The sequence below is a fragment of the Theropithecus gelada genome, chromosome 12 (genome assembly GCF_003255815.1).
Source record: "Theropithecus gelada isolate Dixy chromosome 12, Tgel_1.0, whole genome shotgun sequence".
Classification (NCBI taxonomy): domain Eukaryota; kingdom Metazoa; phylum Chordata; class Mammalia; order Primates; family Cercopithecidae; genus Theropithecus; species Theropithecus gelada.
Window position 1 is genome coordinate 87,104,686 of NC_037680.1, and position 13,511 is coordinate 87,118,196.

At 38.8% G+C, this 13,511-nt stretch overlaps 1 protein-coding gene across 4 annotated transcripts in view; it reads right to left on the reverse strand.

The window, feature by feature from the left end:
- The window catches only part of LANCL1 (LanC like 1), a 44,985-nt gene that overhangs the window by 8,768 nt on the left and 22,706 nt on the right, over positions 1-13,511 (reverse strand). For all 4 annotated transcript variants that reach the window (XM_025405632.1, XM_025405631.1, XM_025405633.1 and 1 more), the window contains 2 exons: positions 1,332-1,467; positions 637-783 (listed from right to left, as the gene is read on the reverse strand). In XM_025405632.1, coding sequence (XP_025261417.1) covers positions 637-783; positions 1,332-1,467 — 283 coding nt within the window. The remainder of the gene's footprint in view (positions 1-636; positions 784-1,331; positions 1,468-13,511) is intronic.

Sequence of the window (13,511 nt, forward strand, 5' to 3'; positions counted from 1 at the left end):
TGATGCTCTCATGAGAAGTCCTCTTCTGATCTCTCCCAAGTTATGTTTGCTGCAGTAACTGCTATTTGTCTTTAGTCTATTTGACTCTGGTTGATGTGCCCCAATAGTGTTAGATCCTAAGAACTGTTGGGCAGAGCATATTCAGCTGTTTTTCAGGTAAGTAAAAGTCTCCTCAGCTTTGCTCTCTAAGTAAGCATTAGGCAACAAGCGCTCATTTGTTTTCTATTGATTTTGTTCCTATGACTGGAATTTGTTGGAATTAGTTGTGCCTTTTAATGTGGAATAATATTTTTAATTCAAAGCACTGGCTGCAAGAGCAGAGCAGAGCAGAGGTGCTTCATGCAGAACTATAGGTCAAAATACTTTAGTTTGCACAAGTGATGCTAAGTGGGCAAGTAGGGTAACCTGTAAATCAAACTTCATCTCAAAATGCAAGGCCTTTAATGTTTATACATTTTTAAAGGCACCTTCGTAAACATTACTTTTGTTTGTCTAGGTCAAGTTAATTACAAGGAGAGTACCGTAATGCAGAGGTTGACAGAATGACAAACTAGAACTAGAACATCTGTCTTCTCACCCATGATAGTACATGGGTCAGGAAGGACATTTTAAAGTTTCACCACAATCACTCCTTACCTGCATCAGGTAGTAATAAATTCCAGCCAGGCCATGAGCAGCCCCTACATAATACTCCTGGTACCATTCATACATCAGTGGAGACTTTGCCGTGAAGTTTCTCTTCCTAGCTAGGTTTTCTCCAGAGGTTAAAATTGTTTCACAAATCTGCAGAGAGAGAACCAACCAAAATCAAAAGTGAACTGAACAAAAACCTTCCTGGAGGAGGTAATGACTTTTTTGCTAAGGGGTACTGAGGAACACGACAAATTAGACACTAGCTTTCAGCCAGGGAAAGGCACAGTTTAATTCTTCATCAGAGAGTGGGACTATATTCAGCCTAGAACGGGGAGGGCATAGAGGAGCGTGAGCTCTTTGCATTACAGTTTACAAGAGTTCACCTGTCAAAAGCGTAAACTCCTCTAGGCACCACCAAAGCAGACCCTCCATCTGGGAGGTGAAATTTGGCTCTAATCTTCTTTGGAGAGGGCCTCTAAATTCTGAAATGGAGCAGACTGGCCTGACTGAGTCAGAAATGTTTCCAACAGCACTCCGTAGGAAGCTATTGGTTCTTGGACTGTGCCCAACCTTTAGAGGTCCAGATACACCTTCCTTTATTTGGAATGTGCTAACTGGAGAGACACAAACAATAGTTTAGGCAGACAGTAAGTAAATGGGATCCTAAAGAGACTCCTAAAAACACAAAAACGTGGTACCTGCTGAATATGGCTTTGAGGAATCTTTTCCACTCCAAAGTTCTTATTGACAAAAAGAAGAGCATAGATGTAGCCTATTCGCCCGTACAGCATTTCATTTGGAGCATGAGGATCAATCTTATTTAGGTGAATTAGCCTAAAAATAAAAATACATGCCCAAAATAATTTGAAAGGAATCAGGTATTGATGTACACTTAAAAATGGTACATTGAAAAAATATACATGCACACACAATATGTGTTTATACATACATAATATCTATCTATAGAACAGTTACGGTTCACAGATTAGCCCTCCATTAAATTTCTTCACTTAACAATGGAACTGACAAATACATTCATAAAACGAAAGAATACGAACGTATGGCGGAGGTTATCCGAAATCTCCCTAGTTCCTCATGGAGGCAGGCCCTAAGGTGAGTATTTTAGCAGTTGGGGTCAGAGAAGCCAAGAACTGCTGGCTCTGAGGCATTTAGCCCAGAGAAGGGACTAGGTTAACACATGGCCCATCACCTCCTTCCTTGGTTTATTTCTTAATGTGTCACCAGGCCTACCTGAAGTAGGTCTCATCCACCACAGTCAATAATACATGTAATTTTTTTTTTTTTCTTTTGAGACAGTTTCACTCTTGTTGCCCAGGCTGGAGTGCAATGGCATGATCTCGGCTCACCGCAACCTCCACCTCCCAGGTTTAAGCACTTCTCCAGCCTCAGCCGCCTGAGGAGCTGGGATTATAGGTACGCACCACCACACCCGGCTAATTTTGTATTTTTAGTAGAGACGGGGTTTCTCCATGTTGGTCAGGCTGGTCTCCAATTCCCGACCTCAGGTGATCCGCCTGCCTCAGCCTTCCAAAGTGCTGGGATTATAGGCGTGAGCCACTGCAACCGGCCAATACATGCAAATATTAATAGCACAGAGATGTCAGTCAGGTCTCCATCTCCTCAGTCTCCCAGCCTTCTAGTTCTCCTCAGAAATCGCCATGGTTACCATTTTTTTGTGTGTGTATTCCTAGATTTTATGTACACATAAGCATAGATATACATATTTATAAATATTCTACAGTTTGCTATTTAACAATACATCTTGACAATGATTCCGTAACAGCACACAGAGTAGTCACGTTCTTTGTAATACTTGCATAGAACCCCAATGAATGAATGTATTATGGTTCATTCAGTCCCTACGGATAGACTCAGTTCAGCTTCTCAGAAAAAGTTACTTTCAGTTCTGGTTTCAGGTAAGATGGAGTAAACACGCTCTGCACCTTGTTTCTCCCCCAAAATGTGGCTCTAAAACCTGGACAGGATAGAGCAGCTATTTGCGGTCTCTGAAAAGCAAATAGTAACACACAAAAAGAGGAAGAGGACAGGAATCTGAAGTACCACCAAATCAGTGGTGAGTTTACCGTTTTTTCTCTCTGGTATTCCCCTGGTCTGAACTCAGTATAGCCCAAAACCCAAAAGTAGGCACAAGTAGGCTGACAGAGACCCAGAGGAAGCCCTCTAGTGCTATCTGAACAAAGAGAACTCCTAATATCAGAGAGAATGGGTTAACCCTCTATTTTTCTCTTTATTTTCCTTTTCTCAGTTCTCTTGTGCCCCAACCTACAAGCAATCTCATGTACGAAGCAGGTACGAAGGCAAGGGGAGCCCTGGGAGCCTAAACTCTGAGGAAGGGAAACCTCCCCCCAGATTGGAGGACCTGCAGTCTCAGGAGGGGACTGTAAGCCCCCATTGCTTTACTTCTCTGTCCTCCACATCACCTGGCCCCAGATGCATGCAGTCATAGATGTGGCAGAGCAGGGTCATCAAAGCCCCAGACTTTTCATCAGAGATCAAAAAGGGAAGCCTCAGGAACCAGCAAGTAGGGGAGATCACAGAGGGAAGTCAGTTTAGGAAAGTAACTGTATCTGGTAGTTTGACCTCTGAGAATGAACCTTTTTCCCTTTTTGTGGGGAGGGGAGTGGGCAGCAAATATGATAGGGAAGAAAAATGTCCTTGCTATTTTAGAGTTTTTGTCACATGAAATTTTGAAGTGTATCTCAATCATCCCTAAATTAGCCTATAAATTTGATATGATCCCATTTAAAACATTTTACTTTTTGGTGAAACCTAACAAAATATTGGCATAAAGATCCAATGACACTCTGGAAAACAGTAGTAATGAGACAACATTAGCCCTAACAAATGTTATCAGGTAGCTTAGGACACTAAATCTTTGTTCTTAAAATTTTTCATCTGTGAAATAAATAGTCCCTTCTGGTTTAGAAGTTATCTTGTTTATCTATAAGGAAATTTACTTTTAAAGTAGTTAAGTATAAGCAGTGTGCCGTGCCTGTGCATGTCTGTCATCTAACTTCAGTCTATACACTAGGGATGGTTAATTAGCATTTGAAGTAACAAACATCAGGTCCCTCCAACCCCTGCCCCAAAGTGATGTATTTGAAGCACTCTAAGCAGGAGTCAACATTCAGAGGCACTCAGCACTGAAGTGCCTCTTTTTCATATAGGAACTTTATCAAAATCTACACCAGAGAATTTGTTGTTATTAAGGATTGACAGAAAATGATTTTTCATTGGTGGAGTGAGTGGTAAAGATGGGCTGGAGGTTTGGGAGATGGCACGGGCTTTCCCACTCTTTCATGAATAAAGTCTAAGAAGGGCTTGAGAGCAATGTGACTTTCTCCAAGCTACAAAAACAGGGTAGGAGACTGTATGTATGTCTAAATAGTATCTTCTTCTAAAGAGTACCTTCTTCCTAAAGTGTTTGCACATTTGGCAGAATTGGGTACCCACATGTGCTTTCATTTGAACATAGTAGGTAGGGGTATAGCTGAGGGGGTCTACAGCCTCTACTGCCAATCTCTGGAGACCACCAATATTTACAACAAAAACAAAGAAAATCAAACAAAATCCCAAGCAAACAGAAACCTAACAATTGTTACCACCAGGCTATAGATACAGTGAAAACATCCTAGCTCAGCAGGGAGGGTAGGTGTGAAAGAGAACAGTCTTCCTTTCCCATCTCCCTCTCCACTACTTCCACACGCTTGTGGTGAGGGGAGGAGAAAACATTTAAAATGAAGAGGATAGGTTTGAAATAAGCAGAATGAGATGATTTTAGTGAGTGAAAGTGGCTGACAGTTATGAAAGACAGACTGAGAGAAACTAATGAAGAAGTCTTTAAGGGAAGTTACTCCTCAGCAGGAAAGGGGTGAAAAAGCATGGCTAGTTGCAGTTAGTGAAAAGGTTTAAACTTTTTCATATTATACCCTCATCAAACTGAGGCAACTCAAATTAGTTAAACATGCAAATGCTGGCTCGTCCATTTTTTCTTCTACAAATATAGGCAATAATTCATAGTGAAACAGTGGTTATCTTAGGAATAGATACACTAAGAAATAGATAACCAAGAAACTTGGTTAGAGGTTTCTTTCCTTTTTCTTCTAATACATTTTCTTGTATACTTTGGCCTTTTTAAAATAACAGGGCTTAAGGATAGAATCATGGGCCATTTTGTTTTCTACTTCGATACCACATATAACTACACACACAGACTCACTTAATTTTTAAAATAAATTTTTAATTTAATAAAAATTTTAAATGTTTAAAAACATTTATTAAGAATTTTTTTTCTCATGTCAGAACTGGGAGCTCAGTAATCTTGGGGCCATAAGAAAACAAAATCTGTTTATTAGATACAAACTCAACTGTTACAGTAAACAATGAATGTCTCAAGTTTTGATATGAACCTATTTTTAATATAAATGTGTCAAAGTGTATAGAATTTCAATATAAAGTAATTTTGATTTACTTTTGCAAAGATTGAAAGAACTATGCAAAACAATTACTGTAATTTTTTTAAACACACGCTGCTCTATGGAAGTATTACACAGAATTACTGCATTGATTCCAATGATATTCCAACTGAAATAAAATATTTGAACCACTGCATTAACTCCATTCCTTTTTTGCCAATGTTATGACATTACCACTAGGTGGCAATGTATAATTAGCATTCTATTTACTTTGCAGCCAAACACATTTGCATTTGGAACATTCAAAGTAGGTAGCAAATACCTTTCAAATATTTATTTAAAATGAAGTACTGCTCAGAGCATCTTATTAAAACAATACAGTTTAGGGTAATAAAGGAAGTATATCCCTTTTTTTCTGGATTTGAATTCAAATCGCTAAAATTCATTAGTTGGGTTCGATGATTAGTAGGATTTAACTGCAAGTTGTGCATGCTACATTCTCAAGATAAAATAAAGAAATGACATCACTGATAAGTCATAATGGTTATTTTATGTGTTTTCAGAAACTCTCTAACAAGCACTTTGTTGCAGCTTCATTTATTTGTTTTGATATGTTGATATTAATGCAACCCAGAAGAGATAAGCAAGTCACTGAAATGTCACTGAAGGAAGAATAAAGACACACAAACAGGATAGTTCTGTTCCACTCCTCACAGTACTTCCTCAGGATGTTACTGGGGAGAGTTTTTGGCCTTGTATTTTCAAAAGGTTTGTAACTTTTAAAAACAGATGTCCAGTCTCTGGGTAGGGCATCTCTGAAAAAAAGGCAGCAGCCCCAGTCAGGGGCTTATAGATAAAACCCCCATCTCCCTGGGACAGAGCACCTGGGGGCAGGGGTGGCTGTGGGCACAACTTCAGCAGACTTAAACATTCCTGCCTGTTGGCTCTGAAGAGAGCGGTGGATCTCCCAGCACCGTGCTCGAGCTCTGCTAATGGACAGACTGCCTCCTCAAGTGAGTCCCTGCCCTCCTGCTTCCTGACTGGGAGATACCTCCCAGCAGGGTTCGACAGACACCTCAAACAAAAGAGCTCCGGCTGGCATCTGGCGGGTGCCCCTCTGGGACAAAACTTCCAAAGGAAGAAACAGGCAGCAATCTTTGCTGTTCTGGAGTTTCCACTGGTGATACCCTGGCAAACAGGGTCCGGAGTGGACCTCCAGCAAACTCCAGCAGACCTGCAGCAGAGGGGCCTGTTAGAAGGAAAACTAAGGAAAACTAACAAACAGAAAGGAATAACACCAATATCAACAAAAAGGACATCCACTCAGAAACCCCATCCAAAGGTCACCAACGTCAAAGACCAAAGGTAGATAAATCCACGAAGATGGGGAGAAACCAGTGCAAAAAGGCTGAAAATTCCAAAAACCAGAATGCTGCTTCTCCTCCAAAAGATCACAACTCCTCACCAGCAAGGGAACAAAAGTGGGTGGAGAATGAATTTGACAAATTGACAGAAGTAGGCTTCAGAAGGTGGGTAATAACAAACTCCTCTGAGCTAAAGGAGCATGTTCTAACCCAATGCACGGAAGAGAAGACCCTTGAAAAAAGGTTAGAGGAATTGCTAACTAGAATAACCAGTCTCGAGAAGAACATAAATGACCTGATGGAACTGAAAAACACAGCATGAGAGCTTTGTGAAGCACACACAAGTATCAATGGCCAAATTGATCAAGCAGAAGATAGAGATAGAAGGTTAGAGAAAAAAGAATAAAAAGGAATGAAAGCCTCCAAGAAATAATGGACTATGTGAAAAGACCAAACCTACGTTTGGTGTACCTAGAAGCGACAGGGAGAATGGAACCAAGTCGGAAACACTCCTCAGGATATTATCCAGGAGAACTTCCCCAACATAGCATGACAGGCCAACATTCACATTCAGGAAAGAGAGACCACCACAAAGATACTCCTTGAGAAGAGCAACCCCAAGACACATCATCGTCAGATTCACCAAGGTTGAAATGAAGGAAAAAGTGTTAAGGGCAGCCAGAGAGAGGCTGGGTTACCCACAAAGGGAAGCCCATCAGCAACAGCGGATCTCTATGCAGAAACCCCACAAGCCAGAAGAGAGTGGGGGCCAATATTCAACATTCTTAAAGAATTTTCAACCCAGAATTTTACATGCAGCCAAACTAAGCTTCATAAGCAAAGGAGAAATAAAATTCTTTACAGGGAAGCAAATGCTGAGAGATTTTGTCACCACCAGGCCTGCCTAACAAGAGCTCCTGAAGGAAGCACTAAACATGGAAAGGAACAACCGGTACCAGCTACTGCAAAAACATACCAAACCGTAAAGTCCATTGAGACTATGAAGAAACTGCATCAACTAAGGGGCAAAATAACCAGCTAGCATCATAATAACAGGATCAAATTCACACATAATACTAACCTTAAATGTAAATGAGCTAAATGCCCCAATTAAAATACACAGACTGGCAAATTGGATAAACAGTCAAGACCCATAGGTATGCTGTATTCGGGAGACCCATCTCATGTGCAAAGACACACATAGGCTTAAAATAAAGGGATGGGGGCTAATGGAAAGCCAAGAAAAAGCAGGGGTTGCAATCCTAGTCTCTGATAAAAGACTTTAAACCAACAAAGATCAAAAGAGACAAAGAAGGCCATTACATAATGGTAAAGGGATCAATGCAACAAGAAGAGCTGAATATCCAAAATGTATATGCACCCAATACAGGAGCACCCAGATTCATAAAGCAGGTTCTTAGAGACTACAAAGAGACTTAGACTCCCACACAATAATAACGGGGGACTTTAACACCCCAATGTCAATATTACATCAACGAGCAGAAAACTAACAAGGATATTCAGGACTTAGCTCTGGACCAAGCAGACCTAATAGACATCTATAAAACTCTCCACCCCAAGTCAACAGAATGTACATTCTTCTCAGCACCACATCACACTTATTCTAAACTTGACTACATAATTGGAAGTAAAACACTCCTCAGCGAATGGAAAAGAATGGAAATCATAACAGTCTCTCAGGCCATAGTGCAATCAAATTAGAACTCAGGATCAAGAAACTCCCTCAAAACCGCACTACACGGAAACTGAACAACCTGCTCCTGAATGACTACTGGGTAAATAATGAAATTAAGGCAGAAATAAGTTCTTTGAAACCAACGAGAACAAAGATATAACGTACCAGAATCTCTGGGATACCGCTAAAGCAGTGTTTAGAGAGAAATTTATAGCACTAAATGCCCACAAGAGAAAGCAGGAAAGATCTAAAATTGACACCTTAACATCACAATTAAAAGAACTAGAGAAGCAAGAGCAAACAAATTCAAAAGCTAGCAGAAGACAAGAAAAAAGTAAGATGAGGGCAAAACTGAAGGGGATAAAGACATGAAACACCCTTCAAAAAAATCAGTGAATCCCGGAGCTGGTTTTTTGAAAAGATCAATAAAATAGACCACTAGCTAGACTAATAAAGAAGAAAAGAGAGAAGAATCAAATAGACACAACAAAAAATGATGAAAGAGGATATCATCAGTGATCCCACGGGAATACAAACTACCATCAGAGAATACTATAAAAACCTCTACGCAAATAAACTAGAAAATCTAGAAGAAATGGATAAATTCCTGAACACATACACCCTCCCAAGACTAAATCAGGAAGAAGTTGAATCCCTGAATAGACTAATAACAAGTTCTGAAATTGAGGCAGGAATTAATAGCCTACCAACCAAAAAAATTCCAGGACCAGATAGATTCACAGTCGAATTCTACCAGAGGTACAACGAGGAGCTGGTACCATTCCTTCTAAAACTATTCCAAACAACAGAAAAAGAGGGACTCCTCCCCAACTCATTTTGAGGCCAGCATCATCCTGATCCCAAAACCTGGCAGAGATACAACAAAAAAATAAAATTTCAGGCCAATATCCCTGAAGAATATCAATGTGAAAATCCTCAGTAAAATACTGGCAAACCGAATCCAGCAGCACATCAAAAAGTTTATCCACCATGATCAAGTCAGCTTTATCTCATCCCTGGGATGCAAGGCTGGTTCAACATATGCAAATCAATAAATGTAATCCATCACATAAGCATAACCAATGACAAAAAAATATGATTATCTCAATAGATGCAGAAAAGGCCTTCAATAAAATTAAACATCCCTTCATGCTAAAAACTCTCAATTAACTAGGTATTGATGGAACATATCTCTAAATAATAAGAGCTATTTATGACAAGCCCACAGCCAATATCATACTGAATGGGAAAAACTGGAAGCATTCCCTTTGAAAACCAGCACACGACAAGGATGCCCTCTCTCTCCACTCCTATTCAACACAGTATTGGTATTTCTGGCCAGGGCAATCAGGAAAGAGAAAGAAATAAAGGGTATTCAAATAGGAAGAGACGAAGTCAAATTGTCTGTTTGCAGATGACATGATTATATATTTAGAAAACCCCACCATCTCAGCCCAAGATCTCCTTAAGCTGATAAGCAACTTCAGCAAAGTCTCAGGATACAAAATCAATGTGCAAAAATCACAAGCATTCCTATACACCAATAATAGACAAAGAGCCAAATTATGAGTGAACTCCGATTCACAACTGCTACAAAGAGAATAAAATACCTAGGAATCCAGCTTACAAGGGATGTGAAGGACCTCTTCAAGGAGGACTACAAACCACGGCTCAAGGAAATAAGAGAGGACACAAACAAATGGAAAAACAGTACATGTTCATGGATAGGAAGAATCAATATTGTGAAAATGACCATACTGCCCAAAGTAATTCATAGATTAAATGCTATCCCCATTAAGCTACCACTGATTTTCTTCACAGAATTAGAAAAAAACTACTTTAAACTTCATATGGAAATGAAAAAGATCCCATATAGCCAAGACAATCCTAGGCAAAAAGAACAAAGCTAGAGGCATCATGATACCTGACTTCAAACTATACTACAAGTCTACAGTAACCAAAACAGCTTGGTACTGGTACCAAAACAGATACATAGACCAATGGAACAGAACAGAGGCCTCAGAAATAGCACCACACATGTACAGCCATCTGATCTCTGACAAACCTGACAAAAATAAGCAATGGGGAAAGGATTCCCTACTTAATAAATGGTGGTGGGATATCTGGCTAGCCATATGCAGGAAACTGAAACTGGACCTCTTACTTATGCCATATACAAAAATTAACTCAAATTGGATTAAAGACTTAAATGTAAGGCCTAAAACCATAAAAACACTAGAAGAAAACCTAGGCAATACCATTCAGGACATAGGCATGTGCAAAGACTTCATGACTAAAACACCAAAAGCAATGGCAACAAAAGCCAAAATTGACAAATGGGATCTAATTAAACTAAAGAGCTTCTGCACAGCAGAAGAAACTATCATCAGAGTGAACACACAACCTACAGAACGGGAGAAAATTTTTGCAATCTATCCATCTGACAAAGGGCTAATATCCAGAATCTACAAATTTACAAGAAAAAAAAAAAACATAACTCCATCAAAAAGTGGGCAAAGGATATGAACAGACACTTTTCAAAGGAAGACATTTATGTGGCCAACGAACATATGAAAAAAAGCTCATCACTGGTCATCAGAGAAATGCAAATCAAAACCACAATGCGATACCATCTCATGCCAGTTAGAATGGCGATCATTAAAAAGTCAGGAAACAACAGATGCTGGACAGGATGTGGAGAAATAGTAATGCTTTTACACTGTTAGTGGGAAATTAGTTCAACCATTGTGGAAGACAGTGTGGCGATTCCTCAAGGATCCAGAACCAGAAATACCATTTGACCAGCAATTCTATTACTGGGTATATACCCAAAGGATTATAACTTATTCTACTATAAAGACAAATGCACATGTATGTTTACTGCAACACTGTTCACAAAAGCAAAGACATGGAACCAGCCCAAATGTCCATCAAAGATAGATTCGATAAAGAAAACGTGGCACACATACACCATGGAATACTATGCAGCCATAAAAAAGATGAGTTCATGTCCTTTGCAGGAACATGGATGAAGCTAAAAACCATCATTCTCAGCAAACTACACAAGAACTGAAAACCGAACACCGTGTCTTCTCACTCATAAGTGGGAGCTGAACAATGAGAACACATGGACAAAGGGAGAAGAACATCATAAACTGGGGCCTATCGGGGTGGGGGACTAGGGGAGGGATAGCATTAGGAGAAATACCTAATGTAGACGACAGGTTGATTGGTGCAGCAAACCAGCATGGCGCATGTATGCCTGTGAAACAAACCTGCACGTTCTACAGATGTACCCCGGAACTTAAAGTATAATAACAAAAAAAGAAAGTAGAAGCATAAGCAATGATTTTTACAAGCCAAATAATAGGTAACATTTATAATCACATTTTTAGTTTAGGTGCTATAATTTATGCTAAGTGATTTCCATAAATTATCTCCTATTTTACAGATGAGAGACTGAGGTTTAGAGTAATTTACCCAAGATCATATAGTAGGGAGTGCAGCTGGAATTCCATAGCCCCCAAAGCACTCACAGCCCCACACTGGCTATATAGGCTCCAGGCTTCCTTCTCCAGAACCTACTAAATAGCCTTTTAAAAAAATAGAAATGTGGTATATACATACAATGGAGTATTACTTAGTCACTGAAAGGAACTAATTTTTGATACATTCTATAACATAGATAAATCTTGAAAACATTATGCTAAGTGGAGTAAGCCAGACACAAAAGAACAAATGTATAATTCCACTTACATAAAATATCTAAAATAAGCAAATTCATAGAAAAAGTAGAATATAGGTTACCAGGGGATGAGGGTATGGGGGCATGGAGAATTACTTTTTAATGGGTACAGAGTTTCTGTTGGAGTAATAAAATATTTTTTGAAAATAAATAGTACTGATGGTTGTACAACATTGTGAATCTAATTAATGCCAATGAATTGTACATTTAAAAATGGTTAAACTGTAAATTTTATATTATGTATATTTTACCACAATAAATATTTTTAAATCCCTTTTTTGCTTATTTAAAAAAAAAAAAAAGATGTCCATTACTGACTTGTCACACTACAAGAAGGGAGGGTATACATTTCTGGACCAGGAAAGCCACCGTGCTTCATCATTCTAAGTACTGGCCCCAAAGCACTATATATGTCAGGTTAGCCATCTAATTGGGAACAGGCCACATACTCTATTCATGTTGTGGCACCGATATGTAGAAGTGGGTGGGATGAAAACAGACACACACCCTCCTTTTGGGGAGTTATAGATCCCCTTAAGAAAAGCACAAATGCTCTCTCCTTGCTGAATATAATTTGGAGGTTTTATACACTTCCAGAAACCCTAAGATTCTCAGAGGCCCAAGGTTAAGAATATGTACTACAGGGAAACACTGATTTCCTTGGATTTCAGTTTCTTTAAGGATTAGACTTTTGATGATCTCAAAGGACCGTTTGGTCTCTAAAACTTAAAAATTATGATTTTGAAAGCACATTATATTAAGAAAATGTAGAAAAAGCAAGCTAGCTAGAACATGATGTTGGCAATGAAGCACAACAAAGGCAGTACACAGAGAATGTGAGTGTGGGATCTCAAAAGATCTGTCAAATGAGAAAAGTTTAGTAAAAAGTTAAAGGAGGTTTACTAAACTGATATGAAATAATTTTGGATTTCTTGAAATTAAGTCAAATTTCTAGATTTTTCCTTTGAAAGGATAAAGCAAAGTCCGTAACTTACAAATCATTCCAAGTCATTCTTTTTCTGTTTTATATAAAATAAAAAATCTGAAAAAATCAAAGCTATAGCCACAAATAGTGTATTTTCCTATTATATTCACACACTATATTTTTAACCTTAACAAGCCTACTGGCTATAAATACTGTTGAAATGTCAAAATTTAAAAAGGTAAATGACAAAAACACCTTTAGTACCAATATACCAAAAACAAAAATCTCAGCATATGCTTACGAGCATTTTAATTTTAATACACTAATACTGATATTGTGCCATTTCCCAAAGAGTGTGTTAGGAATAGGCCCTCAAGATTTCATGAAGAAGAGGGTTGTATAGGTGAGTTAACATTGGCAAGTGCTGCTCCCTAGAGTTGCTGTGTTGTCCTCAGGTATATAAGCTGCAGAAGACTCTAAGCAGCCGGTCAAGACACATATTTAATTTTGTTTAATTAGTGCTTTGATACAAATTCTCATCTGTTTGAATCTATGAATCCTGGTCTCATTGAACACATTAACATTTCACACAGCAAACTATTAAAATTTGGCTGCACGTATTTTGGAAAGGCTGGCATTATATATAGAATATTGGGAGCACTACAATTTGATTTGATGGTACTTAACAGTG